This window comes from Polyodon spathula, chromosome 2, assembly GCF_017654505.1.
Source record: "Polyodon spathula isolate WHYD16114869_AA chromosome 2, ASM1765450v1, whole genome shotgun sequence".
NCBI lineage: Eukaryota > Metazoa > Chordata > Actinopteri > Acipenseriformes > Polyodontidae > Polyodon > Polyodon spathula.
Genome location: NC_054535.1, coordinates 11191998 through 11204321, shown reverse-complemented (window position 1 = coordinate 11204321; position 12324 = coordinate 11191998). Strand labels below are relative to the sequence as shown.

The following is a 12324-nucleotide window of genomic DNA, read 5'->3' as shown; positions in this document are numbered from 1 at the left end:
TATAGTAGCTCAGTCTGCCTACAAATTATTATTATTATTATTATTATTATTATTATTATTATTATTATTATTATTATTATTATTTAGCTGGTCTTAGGCAGATTTTAATGCAATAATGTTCTTTACCTATCTGAGTAGTTTTGCTCCACCGAAAATCAGATATTTATGGCACTGTCATTTAGTTAAAAACAAGTCTATCCATTTAATAATGAAAAGCTGCAATTGTGAAGTACAGTAATTATTTCTACTATGTGTTGCTTTTAAGTGCTATAGCTGTCTGGTGGTTTTTCAGATTGGTTTTGATAATTGCAGGGTACTGAAATAGAAAAAACAAAAAACAAAAAACAAAAAAAACATATGACCTTCACAGAGGCTTCAGTTTCATCCAGTTGTAACTGGTGAACATGTTGTTTACACTCACCTGTATGATTGGATTTTTTTCGTATTGTTTGTAATGGATTTTTAATTCTACACAGTGGATCAGGCAGCTTAAAGAGACTCATTTAGATGGTATTTATCTTATCTCTTTAATGTTGCTTGCCCACTGACTAATTGTCCTTGTAAAACATAGACCTTCTTATGTCTGCAAAGGATACATGTACACCTGAATATTGAAATATGGAAGAATGTTTGGTTATGCACCTTCCAGTTCTATCCACAAAACTCCCATTATATCATATTTGCACTTCCTGTTATATATATTATTTTTATTTTTTTTAATGTGGGGTTCTGTAAATATTTTGTATACAGTTTTTTACAATGCTTAGTTGTGATATGCAGTATGTATGCAAAACTGTGGAAAAGGAAAATGTCGCATGATTTAAATCGCCTGAAATGTATTCCAACATTGTTTATGTGTTGTTTTTTAATTTGATTTCCCAAGGACCCCTTTTATTCCTACTTGGTTCTACTATGACTTCTCGGCAAAACGTTGTGTGATAAGTCAGTCTTAATGGTGATCTGGTCGTCTTGTTGAGCTACAGTGGAAACAAGGTTTTAGTGTACATAAAATGTTATGTTTCATCGTCTATGTCATCTAAAACCGCAACAGCACATCATAGCAGATGCTGTTTTCATTTTTATTTTTTATTTTTTGCAGCCTTATCTCTTCAGACTATTCTCATATGACAGATAATGACCGGGATCAGATTGACCAAGATGCACAGATATTCATGAGAGCATGTTCCGATGCCATTCGTCAGCTGAGATCAGAAGGTAATGCAAGTTCTGATGTGTAGAACAAGGAGAATGTTACACTAAGCAGACAAATGGGATTAGATAAATGATTTGCACCAAAAAATCAGACACCTGCCATCACACTGTCATTTGGTTGAGGGTCATAATGTGAAGCCAGGGCAGGACTTCAGATTCCTGAACTTTGTCATGGAACATCAGTATTTGTCAATCAAAGTGCCTACTGTCTGCTCTCTATCAAGGTCTGTCAGAACAGAGAGATGCAGCTTTTATATATTGTCAGTGGTCCCGGTTGCATAGAAAATCCATCGGTCTTGTGAGGAAGAGCCCATTTTCACATTTTTTTCTGTTCACAGCACAGTCTGTATTTTTAGTTTATTATTTTAAGTATACTGCGGAAAAAAATAATATCAAAAACAGATTTATTTAAAAAAAAAAAAAACATTAAAACCAGTGAGTCCCTCACTTCTTTTTTTATACAGGTTGTTAAAAGCTGTGGTGATATTCAGACTATTTGAAATGCTACCATGGTATTAAGACGATATTGCTGTTGTGCCAAATGACAACTTGTATGAAAAATCTAAGCCCTTCTGTAGTCCACATCAAAATTATATGGTGTAGTTGTCTGGATTGTGATTTCGTTGGCACTAGGACCGTGAGAGGATCTTCCAATAGATCCCCTCCCAGATCCGCACTTTCTAGATCTTTTTTTTTAGTTTTAGTGAGCTTTATAATATATATATATATATATATATATTATATATATATATATATATATATATATATATATATATATATATATATCTATGTATTGAATAACTAGACAACATATTTTTAGAATAGGGGTGCACAAGCCATGGCTGATCAAGTACCAGTTCAGTAATTAAAAAGGCATTTGGTCACGCCTGATCTAGAAAAGGCTTGACAACAATAGAAGGTAATTTGGTATTATAAGATTTACAGTAATTACACAAATCAGTACTTTCTTTACATTAGGTATTTAAAAACATTTTATTATAATTTGTTCTTTTAGCTGAAAGAAAAGTCTTCTCCGCTCAGGTGAAAGAACATAGAGGAGCTGTTTTGGACCTTACAGAAGTTTACCTAAAAAGTAATTATGTTTTAAATTCCATCAAGTATGTTTAATATTCTGCATTTTAAGTCACATATTAATAGTAGCATTGTCAGGGTTACATACTCCTGACTGAGAAGTGCATTCTGTTGATTAGAGGTATAGTTAAATATAAGATTGTCATTTTGTTACTCACTGTTTATCCTCTCTCTATAGCAGCTAAACTAAGTGCATCACTTTCATCTCCAGTGTATGTTTACAAACAAAACTATGTGACACAGAGCTAGATAGAGGATTATGCTCCGTTATTTTTGGTGTAATGTTGCAGTTAATTAATGTTGGGTTTTTGATGTTCACAGGTGTATGCAAGCTTTACTCGGAGCAGCGAGCGATCAGGGTCAAAAGAGTGGTGGATAAAAAGAGGCTGTGAGTGAATGTGTTCTCTTTTAAAGTTTGCGTCGGCCAGGTCTGATGCTTCTTTTTGTGCTCCTAATATCTAATAAACCGTATTGGTCCAGTAAGATCAACTACCAGCTCAACACTGATGAGCTGTGATCTAAGATGGCTGCCATATTGTGGACATTACTTTTTGTATTTCGGATGAAATAACACTTCTCACAGCTCAGAGACCATATGGTGCGCTGCACTGATATAATGTTTGCATTTAAGCGCTGAATGATAAATGTGTTTGTAACCATGATGTTGAATATGGCTGCCGTGTTGAGGTTTGACTTAAGAACATAAGAAGAACATTCGGCCCATCTTGCAAGTTTGGTTGTTAGTAGCTTATTGATCCCAGAATCTCATCAAGCAGCTTCTTGAAGGATCCCAGGGTGTCAGCTTCAACAACATTACTGGGGAGTTGATTCCAGACCCTCACGATTCTCTGTGTAAAAAAGTGCCTCCTATTTTCTGTTCTGAACTCCCCTTTGTCTAATCTTCATTTGTGATCCCTGGTCCTTGTTTCTTTTTTCAGGTCGAAAAAGTCCCTTGGGTCGACATTGTCAATACCTTTTAGAATTTTGAATGCTTGAATTAGGTCGCCGCGTAGTCTTCAAGACTGTATAGATTGAATTATTTTAGCCTGTCTGCATATGACATGCCTTTTAAACCCGGAATAATTCTGGTTGCTCTTTTTTGCACTCTTTCTAGAGCAGCAATATCCTTTTTGTAGCGAGGTGACCAGAACTGAACACAATATTCAAGATGAGGTCTTACTAATGCATTGTACAGTTTTAACATTACTTCTCTTGATTTAAATTCAACACCTTTCACAATGTATGTGAGCAACTTGTTGGCCTTTTTTATAGCTTCCCCACATAATTTCACTTTGAATTGTTATTTACATTTAGTGTTACATTTACTGGTTTTGTCCATTAAAATTTATTTAATTACATAAGAACATAAGAACATAAGAAAGTTTACAAATGAGAGGAGGCCATTCGGCCCATCTTGCTCATTTGGTTGTTAGTAGCTTATTTATCCCAGAATCTCATCAAGCAACTTCTTGAAGGATCCCAGGGTGTCAGCTTCAACAACATTACTGGGGAGTTGATTCCAGACCCTCACAATTCTCTGTGTAAAAAAGTGCCTCCTATTTTCTGTTCTGAACGCCCCTTTGTCTAATCTCCATTTGTGACCCCTGGTCCTTATTTCTTTTTTCAGGCTGAAAAAGTCCCTTGGGTCGACACTGTCAATACCTTTTAGAATTTTGAATGCTTGAATTAGGTCGCCACGTAGTCTTCTTTGTTCAAGACTGAACAGATTCAATTCTTTTAGCCTGTCTGCATATGACATGCCTTTTAAGCCCGGAATAATTCTGGTCGCTCTTCTTTGCACTTTTTCTAGAGCAGCAATATCTTTTTTATAGCGAGGTGACCAGAACTGCACACAATATTCAAGATGAGGTCTTACTAGTGCATTGTACAGTTTTAACATTACTTCCCTTGATTTAAATGCAACACTTTTCACAATGTATCCGAGCATCTTGTTAGCCTTTTTTATAGCTTCCCCACATTGTCTAGATGAAGACATTTCTGAGTCAACAAAAACTCCTAGGTCTTTTTCATAGATTCCTTCTCCAATTTCAGTATCTCCCATATGATATTTATAATGTACATTTTTATTTCCTGCGTGCAGTACCTTACACTTTTCTCTATTAAATGTCATTTGCCATGTGTCTGCCCAGTTCTGAATCTTGTCTAGATCATTTTGAATGACCTTTGCTGCTACAACAGTGTTTGCCACTCCTCCTACTTTTGTGTCGTCTGCAAATTTAACAAGTTTGCTTACTATACCAGAATCTAAATCATTAATGTAGATTAGGAATAGCAGAGGACCTAATACTGATCCCTGTGGTACACTGCTGGTTACCACACTCCATTCTGAGAAGAATTACACATTATTTTAACCTCTGGCCACATCAATGATACAGATCACAAACGTTTTCATCCATCCATTTTACGTCAAATTACAATTCAATCCCATTGTTCCCCCAGTTACTAATTTGAAACTTCTTTAGTGTGCTGAGATGTGGTTTTGTTACAGGAGCACCAGAACCCACACGTTGACCTCTTATAGATGGCTTCCAATTTGGAAATACTGTGTCTAATCCAAAGAACTGACCTCTCTGTAAACCCAGGAATGCAACAAAACGGATGCAATGAAGTCAAGCTCTTTAGTTTTTTAAAGAAACATTTTCCTTAATTATCTTATTTGTTTAGAAATTACTGGGTAATGGACAGAAGCATTCAAGTTAAACTTTCCTGACGTTTTTTTTCTGAGAGCAACAAATAAGAATGAATTTAAAGATTTTGCTATAATGTATATGTGTGCTTCTGCTGTTACCTGCCACATAATTAACTGATCATCAGAATATGTATGGCTTTATTTAAAAAGAAAAACAATTAAAAAGCAAAAAGCAGACAGAGAAAAACAGAAACAGAGAGAAAGAATGACTTACTACAGAGAAATTAATGTGATTTAATACACAATATTTTTTTGCCACTAATCTGTAATTAAATATTCAGTTATTGTCCAAGTTAAAGTCGTTTCCTGTCAAATGAAAAAAGAAGTAGAAAATAAAATTTAAAGTGTTTAAATATCTGCTAGACTCAAACCGTAGACTGGAAAATATTTCTGCATTTTAATTCATGTAAATCAGAACCATACTGTGTGATAATTGAATTCTCTTTTACTGCAGGAAGCAGGCGATATTTGGGTGCATAGAACTTTTTTTTTTTTATTTTATTTTCCATTCAAATGGAAAGCTACTCTTTTTATTACTTTTGCATGGAAATGAGCCATTGAATTGCTTTCAAAAGAATAATTTCATGAAAAGGATGGTTGACCTAACAGTTCAAATGCTTTAAAGTCTTCTTTGTTTTTCTTATTGTTCTGTAGATAGTCACAAAGCCTGCTTGACAGGTGAAAAGTTTAATAAATCTGTGCAGAAAAGGATTTAAATTATTTGATTCTTCTCAAATTTTAATTAAGTTACGTTTAAAAAATGCTCACACCCACAAATACAGTCCTTTCTTTTAGGTCAAGACTTGAACCTGAGCAAAATAAGAAACGGTTGGCTTCCACGACTCTCGAAAGAACCACAAAGTCCTCTACAGAGCAGACTGATGAAAAGGTTATGACCAGTGAAAGCAGCGGTAAGCAGCTTCCAAACATTTCAAGGTGAAGGCTTTCTTAGAAGAGAAATACAGTACATATCAGGAAACGCTTGCCGTTGTTTTACTTTTAAAAATCTGAAAGGTTTTGTATCCATGGATGAAGTAGAATATCTAAAGTTTATACCAGGGGTGGCCAAAGTTCATCCTTCCACACCTGGTCTTTGTTCCCACCCTGTTTTAAATTGTATAATTGAACCAATTAAACCGCCATCCGGATCCATTTAATCGTCTCATTTTACCTGTTAACCTGGAGTGGAATGGCCCATCAGGACTGTGATTGGCCACCCCTGGTTTTTACAAGAGCGACAAATCTTATTGGAGGGCCAGGTTTTACTTGATATTGTTTCTTAACTGTGGCCGACTTAAATACTGCTACCTTATTACTGTCTGAGATTATTTATTAGCCCCTATGATTAACTTATCTGAACACAGGATTATTCTGAATTTGCACATAATAATGCTGCAAAAATGTAATTATTTAATGAAAAACAAGATATTAAAAGGAGCCCATCCGTGTATGCTTCCTATTTCTTCAAACAGTCAAGCAATAATTTGAAATGCATGAACACCATGTACATGAAATTGTACTAAACCTGGTAATCCTATAGTTGTAAAGGGACCAGAGTTTAAAAAGTATTTATTTAGAGAAAATGCAAAAGTTTCCAGTATTCCCTGTAGTATTTGTATTTCTGTTTTCCTTTCCAACCCCCTACTGTTCCTGGAGCATGCTCACATAGTGGTTATCAGGTTTCCAGGGGCAATGAAGCTTCTGCCCTTACGGCTAAAACAATCATATCGACTAAAATTGAAGATCTGAAACAAAATGATATTTGAGCAGTTTGATGAAGCATCTTTAAAATGTAGCAAATTGAAAGGCCACCTGTGCCTATGGGCTATTTGAAAATAGACCATTTCTATTTTCTTTTTGGAAAGTCTTAACATTTCTTTCTTCAAAGCAATTTGATGGGTAATGGTCCCTTAAATTGTTTCATGTTTATCTCCTAGACAAAAACACTACAGATGTGCAAGAGTCCAGTTTTGGCCTCTGGGAAGATGGGAAAGTGGAGGATGAGCTTTCACCAGAAGAAATTCAGATGGTATTTTAATTGTGTTAATACTTTATTATTACAGCATTTTACTGTTTACATGCATCTTACCATTTTTTTTCAGTATTTTACTCTGTTACCGAAGCTGAATTTAAACACATTTAATGAATGCTTTTGCCTTTTTGGTGATGTGTTTATAAAGGAACCAGTTAAGGGGGAAGTTGGTAGATTGTATTTCTCTTACCTGAATTGTGCTTCCCTGCTTAACTAAGTGTTTGTTCCTGTCTTCTGTTTTCACTTTTGAAATATCTACTCTTTTTTTGTATGTTTGTGCATCACATTGTTCAGATGGGTTTTTTTTTTGCATTGCTGTTAAAAAAAGAAAGAAAGAAATGACAGGCAAACAGAAGCTTCAAAACCACAACATTGGCATAACAGTAGTTATTCCTGTTAGCAGTCTACAGCATGAACTGAGGCTCCAATTTGTCACCCTTTTCTTTTAAAGTGCAAGTAGCTTTAAATGTTTCATTTCTTTATTTTATTTCCCTTACTATTTGATGATGTTTGCAATTGTTGTGAGTGCTGCCTTACTTGGCTTTGAGCTGCTTGTGTGGAGTACCCTACATTCTGGGACCGAACAGCTTTCTTCATTCCATTCAAATCAGGTAACAATATGACCTTTCAGCTGTGCCAGCCCAGCCTACTCTGCATTCATATAAACAGAGAGTAGATGGGACTGTCAGCGTTCAAAGGTCACATTATCAAATGATTTGTAAGGAATGAGGAAAGCTTTAACTCTGAGCATTTAGGATCCTCCAGGCAAGCTCAAAGCATGCTCAAACCTTGCAAGGCAGAGTTAGAGAAAAAGTAATGGACCACTGTGAGCAGGATAGCATAGGTGCAGAGGCTTTTAGGCAGTAATGGAGAGTCTCAGAAGCAAAGATGGCAGGTTTAAGTGCTAATGTGCATATTTACTATAATCAAGAACACAAAATAAAACAAAACACAAACCCTAGCTCTTTTGTGAGGACTAACACTTTACAACTATAACCCAGACAGATAAGCCGCTTACTGGTACCACTAAACACATTTATTCAACAAAACACTGATTGCCATACCTACTAACGACAATAGCCAGGTCTCTACACACATACAGGCCTTAGCCTGAGCACAGACAAAGAGACACCATTACAGTGCCCTTAAATATCTGGCCTGATTATAATCAGAGGAACTAAATCCCAGCTAATTGCTGGCCAGCTAGGCCAAGTGCAGCCTGCTGGGAAATGTAGTTTTTGTCCTGGGCAGCCATCTTAGCTCCCAGGACTACACTTATTTAAAGGCTGTGCTCCTGCTCTGTCACAACCACTCAGAATGACTGGAAATATCATCAAATAGAAGGATAAATAGAAAACAAGAAGCACAATTATGTTTTCAGCCTACTTAAAGTCAAAATTTCACATAAGAAAATAATTTTGTCTTTGAAGTTATATTATCTTGAATTCTCTCGAACATATTCTTCACAAAAATACAATTTTGACAGCCTTGTGTCTGGTCATAGTGGGTGCATACCTTAATCCAATGTAAGTAACACAACGTGGTTGTAAAGTAAATCGCTGTACTGTCTTGAAGCTGTTGGTGAATTGTATAACATGCTTACCAGCCATGTATAAATAGATTGGAAGTTGACGGCATACTAAGTTTATTAAGTGAACTTCCATTTTCACTTGTGTGTCTGCAGGTAGCACTCAGTAAATATTCTTTGAGTCGCTGCCAGTTGACAGTATATTCTTTTTTATTCACTAAACCTGGTCATGCAAAAAAATAAAATAAAAGCTGTTTTTTTTAGGGTGTAAAAATTGGCTTGGTAGATAAATAACAGTCTATCCTGAATGAAATGGAAAATAATACATCACAGACTGTTAAAGTAAATTTCCACTGTTTCCAGAACAGTTTATTTATTGCACAAATGAATCTCACTGTATTGTGTTTCTGTACCTTTCCAAAGGGTATGACAAAATGAAAGATTTAAATGTTGTTCCTAGGCAACAATTCAGTAACCATTTGCACAGTCTATGGGTAGTGGACAATGCAGGGAAATGTAAAAGACAGATTGGTTATAATGAGGCACTATATTGAAGTAATGAGTCATCAGTCAGATACCTACAGTGGTACTAAACCTAGAGTGAGCAATAAAGTCCCTCAGTGTGATGGATCTGGTTGCCACTGCAGTCGCACTTGTTCCCGGCAATAATCACTGTACCTAAAGCAGAGACTCACAGGATTCATTTAAAAATCTTGATTCAAATTACCCCTATTGTGTGTAGAAGAAAGACTGAATGAGCTTGGTGTGTAGAGTTTAGTTTTCTTAATAGTTTCTCCTTTATTTTTATATACAGTTTGAACAAGAGAACCAAAGGCTTGTTGGTGAAATGAACAACCTAGTGGATGAAGTCAGGTAGGGTTTAGTTATGTTCCTTATTTCTCTAGAGCTTCTCTTTCATCTCTGTATCATCATATCTAAATGGGAGCAGCATCCCATAGTGAGCTATAGGTCTGCTTGAGTGCATGTCAATCAGTGTTATGTGGATTAAAAATGTTGATAGGTGGTCAGTCCTGATATTACCATATTAATACACAAACTTTGCCTTGACGACTATTGCCACACACTTTCGCATGATGTTCTTATTGGTTGATTTAGGATTACTCATTCTCCTGGAAGCGGTTTAGTTTATGGATCAGATTGGATACATTACCAGTTTTGTCTTTGAACAAATATCATGCTTTCATACTATTTTTTTTTTTTATTATTATTATTATTATTATTATTATTATTATTATTATTATTCTGTGGTTAAAGGATGTAGAAGGACTTGCCATCACTTTGTGATTCCCACATTACGGTAAAAAAATGTATTCATTGTTATAAAGGTGTTTTTTTTTTGTTTTTGTTTGTTTTCTTTGCACTCGGCAAAGAAAAATTGACCAAGCATCTTTGCAAATACTTCAATCCTATGTATCCGCTTCTATCCTAGCCTTCACAGGTCACATGAAGGAACACAGAGACATTGGAAGCGTACGAGTAATCGGAAAATCAGTGATTTAATAAAGAATAAGGAATCCTAATCTAAAACATAAACTTGAAACATTCTGTATTTCTGCCATGTATTTCCTTTTACGAGATCTCTAACTCAAAGGATCCATTGCATCTCCTCCAGGTGTCTCCAGGGTCTGTCCTCAGTCTTTTTCAGTGACCTGTATGTTTTCATTATCTTGGCATTCCTTTATGTGACCTCTGAAGGCTAGGATATAATTAAAAGTGGATACATAGGATTGAAGTATTTGCAAAGATGCTTGAAGTGCAGTAGGAAGACAAATGTTGTTTTAAAAAAATATTTGTATAGCAATGCCGTTCGCATAGAAAATGTGACCTTTAACAGTTGTTAAAACCTAAGTAATTTCCATCTGATTCAGGAATGCCCCATCAGTATTCATGTTAGTGTTGTTGATTGCCTTTTCTAGTTTAAACGATTACTGTTGGCAAATGTTGGCATTTACTGAGATGTGGCATAGTGGTATTTCACTTTCACCTCCAGGGGCCAGGTTGGTGTCGCTCAGAATATCCCAAAGTAATTTGTGTCTGAATGCCAGTTTGATCTAAAATATTGTTCTGGTGTCTGTCAGATTTACAGTCAACAAAGTTGTTCAGCAATCAATTAACTGAAGAACCCAGTTTGAGAGAGGGACCAAAAGGTGGATGTAGAGAATGCTGTGCAGAATCTGGAATTGATATTGCAAAACCTTTTAAGTGTGTTCCCTAGGAGGCTGACAGCAGTGTCTAACATTACAGCCTCCATACATACAGTAGTTTAAAACAAATAATAAATAATGTCAACTTTCTGCAAATGGCAATACAGCAAAGTACAGGCTATTTTTATGTTATTATAATAAGGTGTTTTTAAAATATATATATATATATATATATATATATATATATATATATATATATATATATATATATATATATATATATGATTTGTTAGAGCGGTGGCGAATATTAAATATTTTTATTAAATGGAATACAAATTCTGCTATCTCAGAATCCAGTTGTGTCTTTTTTTATTTCCAAGTAGATCTTTAAAAAAATAAAATAAAATAAATACAGTACCAGGGACTGTGTTCTGCCAGGTTTACTCACTAACATTTGTAGTTAAAGACCCTTTGAGGGGATGAAGCTACTTTTACAAAATGGTTCAAATTGATTCTTCTTTTCCCTGTGGCTGATCTGGAGCACACCAAGCTGCAGCTAAATAAAAGTCCTGTATTTTTATAGAAATAATATCTTGTACTGCAGTGACTAACCTGCAGATAACAGGGGCAACATTCCGAGGTAATGCTTTCAATTGTGGATGTTATTTATAGGTGAAGGTCGCTAGGTTGCATGCCCACAAGCTAACTTAATAAATGGAAAAGTACTTGAATTAATGAGTAAATAACTAAATTAAATGAATCTTTGTTTCCTATTTAATACACCACCACACAGTGAGCAGGTTTGTTAGTAAGGATGGGTTGTTATTAAGCGTTCTGTACTTACTAGATCTAAACTAAGTGCTTATTAGTTTTGAACAAATTACTAAAACTCATGTTGACAGTAATACACATGTTAGTCCCAGGTTTGCATTGTATTTAAAATACATGTCATGCTTTACACTTGTGGGATTTTGTTGTTTTTAATTGCAGGCAAATAGAAGGCAAAGTTGTTGAAATCTCTAGACTGCAGGAGATATTTGCAGAAAAGGTTCTACAACAGGTAATGTGACTTTAATACTGAGGGAAATATAATTTCTATAAGGTTTTCTTTTTAGATTTTTAGCAATTGTTTTGCAGTGCCTTTTAACCTTTTATGAAAAAGGAAAACCTTTAAAATATAGTTTATATTGTGCTTTATGTGAGGGTAAATACTATTATCTCTTTATATTAGTGCTAAATCTCTTTACATCTTACACTATATAGAGAAATATACCCAGTGAACAATTTGGTGGATTCCACAGTTTGCTAGTTTGTGCAAGCAATAAATAGTTGGCTGCTTCTTAACTTGATGTTAATTACCTTTTTTGAAAAAAAAGACTATTTAAGTTTCATTAATCCGAAATGGAATTTAAGTGGTCAACCGATCTAGAGAAAACTGTTAAGTGGCCGCATGCTGTAAAAGTGTTAGTGATATCTCCCCCTGCTGATTTATTTAAATAGGTGTGACAGCACACTGAAGCATTGTTTAATTCTTTGAAGCTTGTAAATGTTTACCAGCTACCGTCCTCTGTATGCATTGCTGTGG

At 35.1% G+C, this 12324-nt stretch overlaps 1 protein-coding gene across 2 annotated transcripts in view; it reads left to right on the top strand.

Annotated features, from left to right (window-relative positions):
• Window positions 1–12324, top strand: part of stx18 (syntaxin 18) — a 48493-nt gene that overhangs the window by 30551 nt on the left and 5618 nt on the right. For both annotated transcript variants that reach the window (XM_041276320.1, XM_041276329.1), the window contains exons 3-9: window positions 1100–1215; window positions 2228–2305; window positions 2626–2692; window positions 5810–5925; window positions 6952–7043; window positions 9389–9447; window positions 11730–11799. In XM_041276320.1, coding sequence (XP_041132254.1) covers window positions 1100–1215; window positions 2228–2305; window positions 2626–2692; window positions 5810–5925; window positions 6952–7043; window positions 9389–9447; window positions 11730–11799 — 598 coding nt within the window. The remainder of the gene's footprint in view (window positions 1–1099; window positions 1216–2227; window positions 2306–2625; window positions 2693–5809; window positions 5926–6951; window positions 7044–9388; window positions 9448–11729; window positions 11800–12324) is intronic.